Here is a 14,064-nt window from a genome sequence, read left to right as displayed (position 1 = left end):
GACCAATTCCACGTAGCACAGTGTTTACTACCCTGCTCCGACGCCCTTCTGTTTGTCCTCAGAGGACAAACAGACATGTAGAGGACAGACTGAAGCAGCACTGAAATGGTTAGAAAGCACACGTTACTTCAGAGACTGTAGATAATAAACCACCAGAGCTCCATGTGGACAGAATTATAATGTGCACACTGTCTATGATGTGCTGCAGCAGAAAGGGCTGCTGGGTAAGAGCTGACTGCAGACAGCAGGACTCCACTAACAAGGCGTGGGGAGGAGTCCTATCATCACATCAGACATTTTAACGAGCGCCGACTCGTTAACATGACGACTGATTATTTATTTCTCTCTGTCAGAGCTTTGCTGCTGATGACAAAGAGCAGCTTTCAGCCTCCCAGACTGAAAGACAAGGTGACGTGGTGAGTATTCATCCATCCATCCATCCATCCATCTCTATCTCAGAGTAGAGAAAGTAATGTAAAATTTATGCATCCAATCAAGCAGCTGCTGAATTATTGATGTCAGCCAACCAGGTGCTGTTAATGCTAATAAAGAGATAGAATATTCTCTTTGAATGTCGACTGGAGCTAAAGATAGCAGCGCAGCGACGAGAGCTGCAGGCTGATGCTGCGTTTAGGTGAACAGGAACCAAACATCACAGCGAGCTCCAGAACCTGTGCACTGACTCACTGTGACTCACTGTGACTCACACTGACTCACTGTGACTCACTGTGACTCACTGTGACTCACACTGACTCACTGTGACTCACACTGACTCACTGTGACTCACTGTGACTTACACTGATTCACACTGACTCACTGTAACTCACTGTGACTCACTGTAACTCACTGTGACTCACACTGACTCACTGTGACTCACTGTAACTCACTGTGACTCACACTGACTCACTGTGACTCACTGTAACTCACTGTGACTCACACTGACTCACTGTGACTCACACTGACTCACTGTAACTCACTGTGACTCACACTGACTCACTGTGACTCACACTGACTCACAGTGAGTCACTGTGACTCACTGTGGCTCACTGTGACTCACTGTGACTCACACTGATTCACACTGACTCACTGTAACTCACTGTGACTCACACTGACTCACTGTGACTCACTGTGACTCACACTGACTCACTGTGACTCACTGTGACTCACTGTGACTCACACTGACTCACTGTGACTCACTGTGACTTACACTGATTCACACTGACTCACTGTAACTCACTGTGACTCACACTGACTCACACTGACTCAGTGAAAACCTGCCCCTGCAGGATAGATGTGTTTCTCCCAGTATGCATTTGTGCTCCTTCTGCAGTGTCCCACAGGACATGGTGTCCCGTGTTCTGCAGCTTGTTCTCACGCAGCACATTATAGGCTGTGATGTGTGGTGTTAACAGATTACAGAACCAAAGCTTCACTCAGAAAGCATCATGGGAAACATGAATCATGGTCCAGTTTCCACGGTGACATGTCTAACGTTCAGTCTGTGTCGTTGCAGGACCGGAAACTTCCACCAGTTCGTAAAAATCGCTCTGACCAAGAACCCGAAGAAACGACCTGCTGCTGACAAACTGCTGCAGGTGATGAAGCTTTACGATGAAGAGCAGCTGCTCCGCCCACGATGAAGAGCAGCTGCTCCGTGCACGTGCACTACTTGTTTATTTATCTTCCTCTGGCATGTTATTATTACATGTACAGTATACTATAACCACAACTGTATATACTCTAACAATAATAATGATTTAATTATATGTATGTGTATATATAAACATATATGAATGTATGCATATGTACATGTATATTACATTCTAATACCATAGTAAATAGTACATATACACACACCATACCATAAGTACAGCACATACCGCACTGTGCTGTTATACTTTTGTAGTTTCAGTAACATAGATCAGCACCAGGTGCATGTGCAGTATTACCTGTGTGTGACAGGCGTGTGCTGAAGCTCCGCCTCCTCAGTCAGCACAGGTGCACTTTTATATTTTATTGTATTTTATTTTTCCTTCTTTATTCTTAGATCATTATACGTACTTGGGACGTAAAGTGAATGACGATAAAGTTCTCTGAATGAATGAATGAATGAATGAGTGAAGGTGACACATTTCCTCAGGGCTCTGATTTACCCACGCTTCCATCTCTCCTCCCAGCATCCATTCATCTCTCAGCCTCTCAGTCGCACTCTGGTCATCGAACTGCTGGATAAAGTCAGTAACCCGGACCAGACGTCCTACCAGGACCACTTGGACGATGACGAGACGGACGCAGAGGTAAATGGGAGGGGCTAAAGGCCTGAGGTCTGAGTCCAGGTCTGGTACCAGGAGGTATTTGTCTCTTTGTTTCAGTTGGTTTTCAGAGTAAATGTTCTGATTAAAAACAGATTGAAGACAGACAGGTCCATATCTGAGCAGCTCCTGACCTTTGGTCCAAAGACACTGTGCATTTCCCATAATGCACCGGGACAGTGTTAGACAGAGCCTCCCTACTGGCAAATTACTGCTAAACATCTTTCAGACTCCACACGTTGTAACACATGATGCTGCTGTGACTGTGAGCTAAAGCTAAAGAGTTAGAAAGAGAGAGATTAGCTGACCTTTGATCTGCTAGAAACAGTTCACAGAGGGACAGAGGAACGAAAGAGAAAGGAAGCGAAGAAGAACAAACGCACACTTCGTTTTCACGTGTGTTTTCACGTGTTTCTCGTGTGTTTCAATGTGTTTCCACGTGTGTTTCTCGTGTGTTTCCACGTGTTTCTGTGTGTTTCCACGTGTGTTTCTCGTGTGTTTCCACGTGTGTTTCCACGTGTGTTTCCACGTGTGTTTCTCGTGTGTTTCCACGTGTTTCTGTGTGTTTCCACGTGTGTTTCCACGTGTGTTTCTCGTGTGTTTCCACGTGTGTTTCCACGTGTGTTTCCACGTGTGTTTCTCGTGTGTTTCCACGTGTTTCTGTGTGTTTCCACGTGTGTTTCCACGTGTGTTTCCACATGTGTTTCCACGTGTGTTTCCACGTGTTTCTGTGTGTTCCCACATGTGTTTCCACGTGTGTTTCCACGTGTGTTTCCACGTGTGTTTCCACGTGTGTTTCCACGTGTGTTTCCACGTGTGTTTCTGTGTTTCCACGTGTGTTTCCAGTGTGTTTCCACGTGTTTCCACGTGTGTTTCCACGTGTGTTTCCACGTGTGTTTCCAGTGTGTTTCCAGTGTGTTTCCAGTGTGTTTCCACGTGTGTTTCCACGTGTGTTTTCACGTGTGTTTGAAGCTCAGGTGAAACTCTGATGGCCGCAGTTTCAAAAAAACAGAATCACTAAACATTAAAACAGGAAGTGACAGAGCTGCAGTGATCCACGCTGATCACAGGTCAGAGAACCAGATGTTCTGAAGTCCTGATGATGATGATGATGATGAGCAGCTCCCTCCCTGTATATGATGGACAGTATTTCCCAGAGTGCACCAGTTCCCTGACCAGGATTAAGCGGGTCTGTCCTGGTTCCTGGTGCAGTGAGACATTCGCGGTTCACACGGCAGCAGCCGTCGGACGCCGGCTTCATCACCACTGTCGTCGTCCAGCAGCAGATGCGGCTTCACCTTCCTCCTCGGGTTTCTCCCACTTACCTGTGTGGGTTTGACTTCCACCTGCTCTCGACTCTTCGACAGACTGATAGCTGACCCGAGGACTTCGCTCGTACTCCATTTTGTTTCTGCAGCTGTCAGTTTCCATGTCTGTCTGCTATTTAATGCGAAGCGTCCTCTGCTGAGAGGACGAGGACGCTCTGATGAATAAATCATTTCTACACGGTTGGTCTCTAAAGGACAGCAACAGGAAACAGTTTGTGTTTCCCTCAGACTCTGCTCCACGGGCTGAACAGATTTATTCTCACTGTCTTCTTCTTCTCTGCCTTTGTGCGTGGTTGTGTTTCTTTGTGCGTGAGCGCCGCCTGTAGGTGGAACGATGTGAAGCAGGTTCGTAGATCAGATCGTTTTACTGTCCATCTGTGTGCAGGTCGTCTCTGTCCCTCAGAGGATCCCGTCCGGAAACTCCAGAGAAGGAAAAACACTGTCGGAGATCACCTGTGAGTTCACCTGTCTGCTCACCTGCCTGATGATGGTGATGATGATGGTGATGATGATGATGATGAAGCTCTGTTCTTATTGTCTTTCAGTTGATCAGATGAAATTTGACCCTCCACTGAGGAAAGAGACCGAAGCTCATCATGAAGAGGCACACACACACACACACACACACCTACACAGCAGATAAACAACAATAATGGACGTAAATGTGTGAAAGAAAAAAATGTTATTTTTTTCTGTTTTTCTTTTCAGTTTGACTCTGATCGTTTCCTGGACTGTGAGGAGGAGCTGTACTACACCGCAAGATCACACCTGGTACCTGCACACACTTCAAACTGATACAGGGGGGCCGAGGCTGAGGCTGAGGGGCCAAGGCCGAGGCTGAGGGGCCAAGGCTGAGGCTGAGGGGCCAAGGCTGAGAGGCTGAGGGCCCACGGCTGAGGCTGAGGGGCCAAGCCCGAGGCTGAGAGGCTGAGGGCCCACGGCCGAGGCTGAGGGGCTGAGACTGAGGCTGAGGGCCCGAGTGTCATAACAACCTGTCCTGATACCTGCAGCCACAGTCTGTTACACACAGCAAAGAGAAAACTCTGCTGACACTAACACACACTCTTCATTTTTATTCTTTTTGTTTTCTTCCTCTGTCGTTCATGCTCCTGTCAGTGTTTCACCTGGATGATGTCACTTCCTGATCTGCTGTAACTGGTTGGTTTGACAGTTCACAGGTGTGTCAGTGTTCCCATTAGAACCATTCTGTTGTCTGTCAGTCTGTTTCAGTTTGCTTCATAAATAACTTAGAGACGACAGAACACCCAGAACCAGCAGTAGAACCAGCAGTAGAACCAGCATCAGAACCAGCAGTAAAACCAGCAGTAGATTCAGCAGTAGAACCAGCATCAGAACCAGCAGTAGAGTGCAGTGGAGATGAGGCAGTAGAGGCACTGAGGGCTGCAGTGTTTTCGTCCTCTGGGAGTTTCAGTGGGAAGTTGCTGAGTCAGCGCCAGTGCTCAGCTGACCAATCAGCTGCTTTCTAACTCCTCCTGTCAGAGGGAGGAGGAGGAGGAGATTAATGCCTGTCAGCAGCTCTGGAAACTGAAAACATTAAATCATGTGAAGTTTGAGCGACTTGAGTAAATAAACAACACACAGACTGTAGAACCCGCCCCCCCTGCACCCACACCCAAACCCCCACCCCCCCTGCACCCACACCCACCCCGTCCCTCGGCCCCCTCTCCGCCCCACCTCCCCCACACGCACACCCACCCTGCCCCTCGGCCCTCTGAGCAGACTAACCATGAGTCTCCTGTCGTCTCCTGTCTGGTGTAGGAGCTGCAGATGGAGGATGAAGAGGCTGCTGCAGGATCAGGATCCGTCCTCAGTGGGAACAGGTGAGACGCCCTTGTCCTGAGTCCAGTCTGCTGAACCGTTTGCTGAACCGGTTTCTCAGAAACATTTCTTCATTTCAGCTCAGGAAAATCTTCTTTCAGCATAAACACACAAAAATGTCCTGGGACCAGTGAAAAGCTGAACCTGTGTGTGGGACAGGCGTCTTTGGGGAAAGTGTGAGATAATTGCTGGAGGTCAGCTGCTCCTGGGGGGTCAGGGTGGAGCCTCCACGCGTTTCTGCCACAGGATCGTTTCAGGATAATGTGAAGAAGAAGCTGAGTGTGTGTGTGTGTGTGTGTGTGTGGAGCTGCAGTGTGTCTGTCCTTCATCGGTGTGTGTGAGTGTCGACCTCAGCTCCGTCTGAATAATTTATCACCCCTTTCACGGGGGGTGGAGGGCTTGAGGCCGGGGTTGAACACAGAGCCGTGGTGCTGCTGATGAAAATTTAAAGATGCTGCGTTTGAGCACTTTGGAATATTTGCTGAGTAGAAAATCAGGAGCTGGGTGGTTTTAAATGGACGGCTGACATTTCCTCTAGCTGTCCTCAGCTCCGGCCTCCTGTCCTTCTTCTTCTGTGTGAACGTCCTGACCTCCTCACTGAGGGTCGGACCTGTTCAGTCCAGCTCCCAAGCTTCTTCAGTTCACACAAAACCGGTTTCAGCCACTTAAAATGGTTTGAAGGGAAACGACCTCAGAAGCAGGTGCTGAGCGGCGAGCAGGTGAACGTTCACCTGTTTAATGGATTTTAAAACAGCAGGATGTGCTGAGGCAGCCGGACTCCACACTGAAGGCTGTTCAGGTCAGGCGAAGGATTCTGTACATCGGTGAGCTTTTGTTGAACCAACCCGTGATTAAAAATGACATGATTTCTATAAAAGGGCTCTAAGTCTTGAGGGAGGTGCGACCGAGCCAGGAAACGTCACAGCCATCACACCAGCTTCGTGTTCATGTGATAACTCTCTGACTTTAATCTGTGCGAGTGTTTCAGGTCGTATTCACAAAATGTTAGTACTCCTTAAACTCCATCGGAGTTAACAGACATTTTAGAAGTGTTTCTGTTTCTTGGACAGAATCCAGTGAACTGGCGGCGTGACGTCACGGCCGATGAATTCCCCGTTTGAACCATGTGTTTGCTTCACGTCCTGCGGCCAGAAACCAGCAACCTGAGCCAAATTTATTCATACAGAACCAAACCCTAACAGGGGTTACCTCAGGTCACTTCATACAGAGCAGAGAGGAGCTCAGTGCATCATGGGAAGTCCCCCGGCAGTCTGACCCTATAGCAGCTTAACTAGGGGATGGTTCAAGGAAAGTCTGAGTCAGAACTGAGTCAGATTTATCAGAGGAAAGTTTCAGCTGCTCTGAAACTCTGAGGTTAGAAAGTTCAGCAGTGCTGTGATTCACTCTGAGTCCAGACCGAAGATCCATCAGCTGCTTTAAAGGACTGATGATGAAGACGCACTGATCAGGCCTGTCAGAGACAGACTGACTCAGGGTGGAGCTTAAAGACTCGGGGTGGAGCTGAAAGACTCAGGGTGGCAGCTTAAAGACTCAGGGTGGAGCTTAAAGACTCGGGGTGGAGCTTAAAGACTAGGGGTGGAGCTGAAAGACTCAGGGCAGAACCTAAAGACTCGGGGTGGAGCTTAAATACTCGGGGTGGAGCTTAAAGACTCGGGGTGGAGCTTAAATACTCGGGACGGAGCCTAAAGACTCAGGGTGGAGCTTAAAGACTCGGGGCGGCAGCTTAAAGACTCAGGGCGGAGCTTAAAGAGGCAGGTTGGAGCTGGATGGCAGAGAAACCATGTGAACGTTCCTCAGGTTTTCCAGCTGTTTCTGAGGTTCCTGGGTCTGAGGAGGACTTGGTGCTCGGTGCAGGAGCTGATGGGTTCAGTCTCTGATAGTTTGATGATTGAAGAAGCTCATGCAGTTCCTGCTGAGAGCTGTAGGACCATGTGGATCCAGGAGCTGAAGACAAACCTGGACCTGGTTTATTTCTGCTCTGGCGTCTCAGAGACTGAGCCAGATCCTTCCAGTTTGGTGGGACGGGTTTGGGTTTGGGTCCCGTCAGTAACTCAAGTGCAAAATCTTCAGGTGAGAAATATTTACCTTTCAGGGGTCATGAGACTCACCTGGATGGTGAGGCTGCAGGTGAGGATGAAGATGAGGCTGAGGATGATGACAGCTGTGTGGAAGTAGGGGAGGAAGGTGACCAGTTGGGAGTCTCTGATGCCGCAGGTTGCCATGACGACGACGGTGCAGTGCAGTGAGTGTGATGAAAACACAGAAACACCTGCACAGGTGTTATTAGAAAATGTGGGTGTGTCCTGAGCACTTGATTGACAGCAGGTTGTTTTACCTGCTGAAGGTGTTTCAGTCCGGTTCAGGTCGGATTCACAGGAAGTGCCCTTCTCTCTCTTTCAGTGTAAAAGAGTCAACGCTGCAGCCCAGCCCTCCTCCTCAAGCTCCTCCCCCTCAGGTGTGTCACTTGTCCTGGATCGGTCTGTCTTTGTGTCTGTCTGGGAGCCAGCTTCTAATATCTGTTTCACCGCCCCCCCCCCCCCAATCAGGACGGACCCCCCCCTCCTGACGATGGTCTCCAAGGAACCATGAAGCATCATCCTCTGACTGACAGCCCCACCCGCCCCACCCGCCCCACTGCCCAGTGCCCCCCCAGACCTCCACCCCCCAAACACCCCCCCCAAAGACTCAGCAGCCTGGGTGAGTCTGAACCACAGAACCACACACACACACATCAGATACACACACTGAGCACACACACACGCTGAGCACACACACACACTGAGCACACACACACACACTGAGCACAAACACGCTGAGCACACACACACACTGAGCACATACACACACTGAGCACACACACACACACTGAGCACACACACACACTGAGCACACACACACACTGAGCACACACACACACGCTGAGCACATACACACGCTGAGCACATACACACGCTGAGCACACACACACGCTGAGCACACACACACACTGAGCACACACACACACACTGAGCACACACACGCTGAGCACACACACACACACACTGAGCACATACACACACTGAGCACACACACACACACACTGAGCACACACACGCTGAGCACACACACGCTGAGCACACACACACACAGGCCTCATCACGTCCTTCAGTCTGTATCTGATAAAATTCAAAGAAGCTTTATCGACATGAACAAAGCATCAATACACACAACAACAAACAACTACACAACAAATCATTTAACAACATATCAGCAAAATGAGATAATGGAAGAATGTCTCTGAGTCAATGTCTCTCTGTCTTTGTTGCTGCAGGCAGTGGTCCGTCCTCCTCTGTCCATCAGCCTGTGGTGCCCCCTGCTGTCCACCGCAGTGAGGAGCAGAGAGACGCTGCAGTGAGTGTCCTGGTTCTGTTCCTGAACTCTGGGAAATTTTATTGTTTTGTTTGTTGTTTGTGTTTTTTGGGAAAAGCTGAGCTGCAGATTTTAGATGATCCTGACCCACAAAGACAAACGTCACCCACTGACATCCTGTCTATCATCATCATCATCATCATCATCATCATCACGATGTTAATGACAGCGCTGCAACAAGGCGGCAGATAACACAAAGTAAAACCTGATAAAAGCAGTGAAGCCTGGTTCTGGTTCTGTCCTTCAGCCGGGTCTCTGGACCAGGTAGAACACCTGCCCAGGATCTCAGACCACATACAGGGTCCTATGGTGCTAAAAGCTCAGAAGTGCAACTGGGAGATCAGTTTAAACCAGTTCTGAAACCTACTGGAAGCCAGTGTAAACAGGCTAAACCAGGAGGGACTGGTTCTGGTTCTGGTTCTGGTTCTGGAAGCTAAGTTCTGAACAGTGTGTTTTTCTGTACGATACGTTCTCCATGTTGTCCACCTGAGGTCCAGAGAGTACAGATGTTGTTGGACATGGTCTCTGTGTCTCAGACGGACCTGATACTGACCTCAGGCTTTGTCTCTTTATCAGAAACTGGTCTCTAACGGACTCCCACCCACACCCAAAGTCCTTGTAAGTCCTCAGTACACACACACACACACACACACACACACACACACACACACACACACACACACACACGGTTTTGTCCTGTTGCAGCTGTGAGGACGCTCCATGACATCATGCATTCAAAGACAGATCCTGGCTGTCTGTCCATCTTTCTTCCCCTGCAGACAGGATGAAACCTGGACCATGTCTTCAGCTGGCTCTGCCCGTGTGGGACAGGTCAAAGATCACGTCCTTCATCAGTTTCATCCTGTGGAGTCTGATGGTGTCTGACTTGAAGAGCTGATAAACACAGACAGACGACGTCCTACATGTCTCACACCCTGTGCACTGTCTCACCCCTGTCTCTTTCCTGTCTGCGGTCCTTAGATGGGAGCTTGTTTCTCGAAGATTTTTAACGGCTGTCCTCTGAAGATTCACTCTGCTGCCTCCTGGATCAACCCCAACACCAGAGGTACTGTCCTCTGTCCTCTGACCTCTGTCCTCTGTGCTGCTGCTTTTATTCTACGTTCAGCTTCGTCAGAATCATCTGTAATTCCCGTTTCCGTCAGCGTCAGAGCCTGTTTCTCTTTTCAGACCAGTATCTGATCTTCGGAGCTGAGGAGGGAATTTACACTCTGAACCTGAACGAGCTGCACGAGAGCTGCATGGAGCAGGTGAGTGAGCCTCTGAAGGACACTTTGTCCTGTCCCCCATTTGTCCTCTGATGTCTCGTGTTCAGTGCACTGCTTCTTTACATGTGGATGTTTGACTGATTTCTGATCAGTGGCTCCGTCCTGTGTCTGCAGCTGTTTCCTCACAGGTGCACCTGGATCTACGTGATGAACAACACTCTGATCTCCATCTCAGGTCAGACATACACTGAGACACACACATTCTTAGCTTTCTGTCTTTTTGAGGACACTCGTTGATGTTAATCCGTCCTCTTGTCCCTCTCCATGACCTTAAAACCTAAACCTGAAACTGTCCCTGACCCTGCTGGTCCTGGACCAGTCCTGCGTTCTTTCCACTTTGAATTCATCTTGTGAGTTTTCACTCCTGTGTTTACTGTGTTCACTGAACCCTGAGTCTCATCTGCAGGCAGAGCCTCTCAGCTGTACTGCCACAGTCTGGCCGGGCTGTTTGAACAGGCTCGGCACAAACAGAAGCTGCCGGTTTCCATCCCGACTCGCCGCCTGCCGGACCGCATCCTGCCCCGGTCAGTTCACCCAACAAACACGTCAAGAACATGTAACCTGTCCTGCTCGGTCTCTGCTCTGTCAGATTCAATGTGGCCAAAGGCATGTCCATGTGGACAGGACTTGTCCTGTTGGTCTAAGTGAAGCCAAAAGTGGACAGGCCAGTCCACAGTCTGTCGTGTTTCTGTCGAGAGGCAGCTGTACTGTCTTTGGGTGAAGACGTTTCCTCTCTTCAGCTGTTTGACATCTGTAGAGTTGGTCCCATGTCATGTGACACAGAGTCCAGGTGTGAATGGGTTCTGAGTGCAGTGGTGGATCAGCTCACTTCTCGTCCTGTTTGTCTTGTGTCTTTGTCTCCAGAAAATTTTCCATCTCCAATAAGATTCCCGACACTAAAGGCTGCCTGAAATGCTGCGTCGGTGAGTCATCCATTACTTCCCATCATGCACTGCACACTGACATTTAATGAGTTTGGTCTCTCAGCGATTGTCTTTGGACTGAAGTGGACCTGTTTGACCTCAGTGTAAGAAAACAGACACAGTTTTAGAGGAAACAGTCTGAGCCGGCAGAGACACAGAGAATCAGTCTGACAGATTCCTAACAGGCTCAGCTGCATGCACCTGTAGCTCAGCTGCATGCACCTGTAGCTCACCTGAGAGTTTAGGAAGGCAGGTATTCACACGGACAGCAGATGTCTCAGGCGAGCGTAGGGTGGAGACCATCAGATATGTCAGCCCAGATTTAGTTCAGAAAGTAGGACACTTGGATGGACAGTGGTTCACCTGTGATGACCTCAGACTCCCCCCGCTCCACACAGTGAGGAACCCCCACACGGGCCACAAGTACCTGGGAGGAGCCTTCCAATCAGGTGTGGTCCTGCTGGAGTGGATAGAGCCGATGCAGAAGTTCATGCTGGTGAAGGTAAGACAAAAAACCCCTGTGTATTTGTAAAGTCTGAAGCTGTCAGTGTCTTTCTTCAGGACAAGTTCACCTGAGGACACCTGGATACCTGCTGCAGGAGGGAGGACCAGGAAGAGAACATCTGGGCTTCCTGACTTTGTCTCGTCCTACAGAGACGCAGACCTGGGATCAGTGGCAGTAAAGTGTAGAGGATGATGAAATATTTAACAAAGATTCCACTTCCAGGTTTAATTGAATCATCTTTGTTTCACCTGTCTCAAACTGGCATGTGCCAGATTTAATCCTGTCCTCAGTCTGGACCACTACAGAGTCTCCATCTGCCTTCGTGCGCTGATTTTATAAAACATCTGATTGTGCCTTGATGCTTGGTATGAGGACTCCCTGCAGACACACCTGCAGCTCTAATGACCAGGACCATGGTACAGTCTGATTCAGTTCTAACTCGTGTCTGTCCTCACCAGAACGTGGACTTCCAGCCACCGTGTCCTCTGGAGGTTTTGGAGCTGCTGGTTGTCCCGGAGCAGCCGTACCCTCTGATCTGCATTGGCATCAGCAAAGGAACCAAACCGAACCAACCCATCAGCTTCCAGACCCTCGACCCCAACTCCTCGTGCCTCGCTCCCCCTGACTCAGGTAAGACCTCCTCCTGACTTAGGTACATGTCCTCGTGTCCCATCATGTCCCATCATGTGTTTGAAAGTGTTGTCTTGTTGCAGTAAACCCTCAGAGTTGTGTGATCCATGTCTCTCAGCTGGAGAAAGACACCGTCCTGGTCTGTCTGGACCGTAAGTTCATAGACACGGATGATTTTATGTTTTATTGAACATAAAGAACATGTAATAATTTAATGACTGAGGTTTTATTTTGAAGGATTTAACGTGTCAGAGACGATCTGAGCTGTTTGTACATTCTGCAGGTTGTATAAAGATTGTGAATCTCCAGGGGAAGCTGAAGTCCAGCAGGAGGCTGTCAGCCGAGCTCACCTTCAACTTTCAGATTGAGTCAATCGGTAAACCACCTTCCATCTGCTGCAGACCACCTTAAATTTACTTTAGACCATTTTCTGCATTTTCTTTGGAGCTCCATGAACCACCTTCCTGCACTGAAGCACGTTAAAACCTGTGTGTGTGTGTGTGTGTGTGTGTGGTGTTCTGACCTTGGTCTTCCCCTCAGTGTGTTTGCAGGACAGTGTTTTGGCCTTCTGGAGACACGGCATGCAGGGGCGGAGCTTCAGATCTAATGAGGTAATTACCATCCAATCAGTGAGCAGGGACCCACCCACCTTGCTGTTGTGTCATCGCATTTTGTTCTTTCGCTCTGCAGATCACTCAGGAGATCAGCGACACGAGCAGGATGTTCCGCCTGCTGGGGTCTGACAGGTGAGACACCTGTCTGTTAGCTCACCTGTCTGTCTGCTTACCTGTCTGTTAGCTCACCTGTCTGTCTGCTTATCTGTCTGTCTGCAGGGTGGTGGTTCTGGAGAGCAGAGCAACAGATAATCCAACTGAATACAGTAACTTGTACATCCTCGCTGGACACGAGAACAGCTACTGAGACCAGAACCAGAAAGAGACCAGGACCAAACCAGGACCAAACCAGGACCAAACCAGGACCAGGCCAGGACCAGGCCAGGACTACTAGGATCAAACCATTTTACACCAGGACCAAAACATTTCAAACTAGTGTCACTCCAGTTTGTGAGAACTGAGGCTGATGGCAGAGTAAGAAAGTGTAAACAGATTTTAAATTGGAGTTTGTGTCTGATGGACGTCAGGACAGTTCTCATGCTGTTCTTCAGTTCACCACCAGGAGGCAGAAGTGGAGTCTGTCAGGGAGATTTGAGCAGCTCCCGTCTTCTCTGTTTCACACTCAGAGGCCTCAGAGACGTTTGATAGTGTTCATACGTTTATCGTCTCCGCTCGTCTCCGAGCTGTAACGGTACAAAGAAAGTTTGTGACAATGAAAGTTTTAGTAAATGAATTCACTTCCTGTTTGTTGTTTCTGTCGTCACAGAACCTGCTTTACATTTATTCAGTCTCTTATTAGATGATGTGTAAATACTGTAAAATAAAAAGTCTTTTTTTACACTGATTACTGTCAGTCTAAATCATTACACTAAACTTCTGTCCACCTGTCTGTCCACCTGTCTGAATCTGTGCAGCCTGACTTTCTGACTTCCTTCTCTTCGTTCCAGCTCTTCTTCTTGACAATGAGATTACACGGAGGAGAATACTCCGCTGTCACACGTCCACTGGTGGACGTTCATTCCATGAAGATGCCTCAACTTCGCTGCCGGTCTCTCACCTGTCGTCCCAACCAATCGGTTTAAGAACTCCACCTGGTTTGGTGGCGACAGAAGAGCAGACCGCTCTGTCTCCTTCCCCCGGATAATCCTTACAATGTTTACATTTACTGTCTCTGGCTCCCACTGTCCCTCTCTTCTTC

At 49.0% G+C, this 14,064-nt stretch overlaps 1 protein-coding gene across 1 annotated transcript in view; it reads left to right on the top strand.

The window, feature by feature from the left end:
• Window positions 1-13,710, top strand: part of LOC121180305 (mitogen-activated protein kinase kinase kinase kinase 3-like) — a 25,127-nt gene extending 11,417 nt beyond the window's left edge. Inside the window, exons 10-33 of the mRNA XM_041035599.1 lie at window positions 354-416; window positions 1,514-1,595; window positions 2,178-2,297; window positions 4,026-4,095; window positions 4,186-4,244; window positions 4,349-4,411; window positions 5,420-5,481; window positions 7,593-7,742; window positions 7,901-7,955; window positions 8,047-8,197; window positions 8,811-8,890; window positions 9,485-9,526; window positions 9,890-9,974; window positions 10,097-10,176; window positions 10,309-10,369; window positions 10,601-10,718; window positions 11,059-11,117; window positions 11,516-11,619; window positions 12,081-12,252; window positions 12,336-12,404; window positions 12,536-12,628; window positions 12,793-12,863; window positions 12,943-12,998; window positions 13,086-13,710. Of these exons, the coding sequence (XP_040891533.1) occupies window positions 354-416; window positions 1,514-1,595; window positions 2,178-2,297; window positions 4,026-4,095; window positions 4,186-4,244; window positions 4,349-4,411; window positions 5,420-5,481; window positions 7,593-7,742; window positions 7,901-7,955; window positions 8,047-8,197; window positions 8,811-8,890; window positions 9,485-9,526; window positions 9,890-9,974; window positions 10,097-10,176; window positions 10,309-10,369; window positions 10,601-10,718; window positions 11,059-11,117; window positions 11,516-11,619; window positions 12,081-12,252; window positions 12,336-12,404; window positions 12,536-12,628; window positions 12,793-12,863; window positions 12,943-12,998; window positions 13,086-13,173 (2,053 nt within the window). The 3' untranslated portion in view covers window positions 13,174-13,710. The remainder of the gene's footprint in view (window positions 1-353; window positions 417-1,513; window positions 1,596-2,177; window positions 2,298-4,025; window positions 4,096-4,185; window positions 4,245-4,348; window positions 4,412-5,419; window positions 5,482-7,592; window positions 7,743-7,900; window positions 7,956-8,046; window positions 8,198-8,810; window positions 8,891-9,484; window positions 9,527-9,889; window positions 9,975-10,096; window positions 10,177-10,308; window positions 10,370-10,600; window positions 10,719-11,058; window positions 11,118-11,515; window positions 11,620-12,080; window positions 12,253-12,335; window positions 12,405-12,535; window positions 12,629-12,792; window positions 12,864-12,942; window positions 12,999-13,085) is intronic.
• The last annotated feature ends 354 nt before the right edge of the window (window positions 13,711-14,064 follow it).

This window comes from Toxotes jaculatrix, chromosome 4, assembly GCF_017976425.1.
Source record: "Toxotes jaculatrix isolate fToxJac2 chromosome 4, fToxJac2.pri, whole genome shotgun sequence".
Classification (NCBI taxonomy): Eukaryota; Metazoa; Chordata; class Actinopteri; family Toxotidae; genus Toxotes; species Toxotes jaculatrix.
The sequence above is the reverse complement of the archived record's forward strand: the minus strand, read 5'-3'. Positions and strand labels throughout refer to the sequence as shown.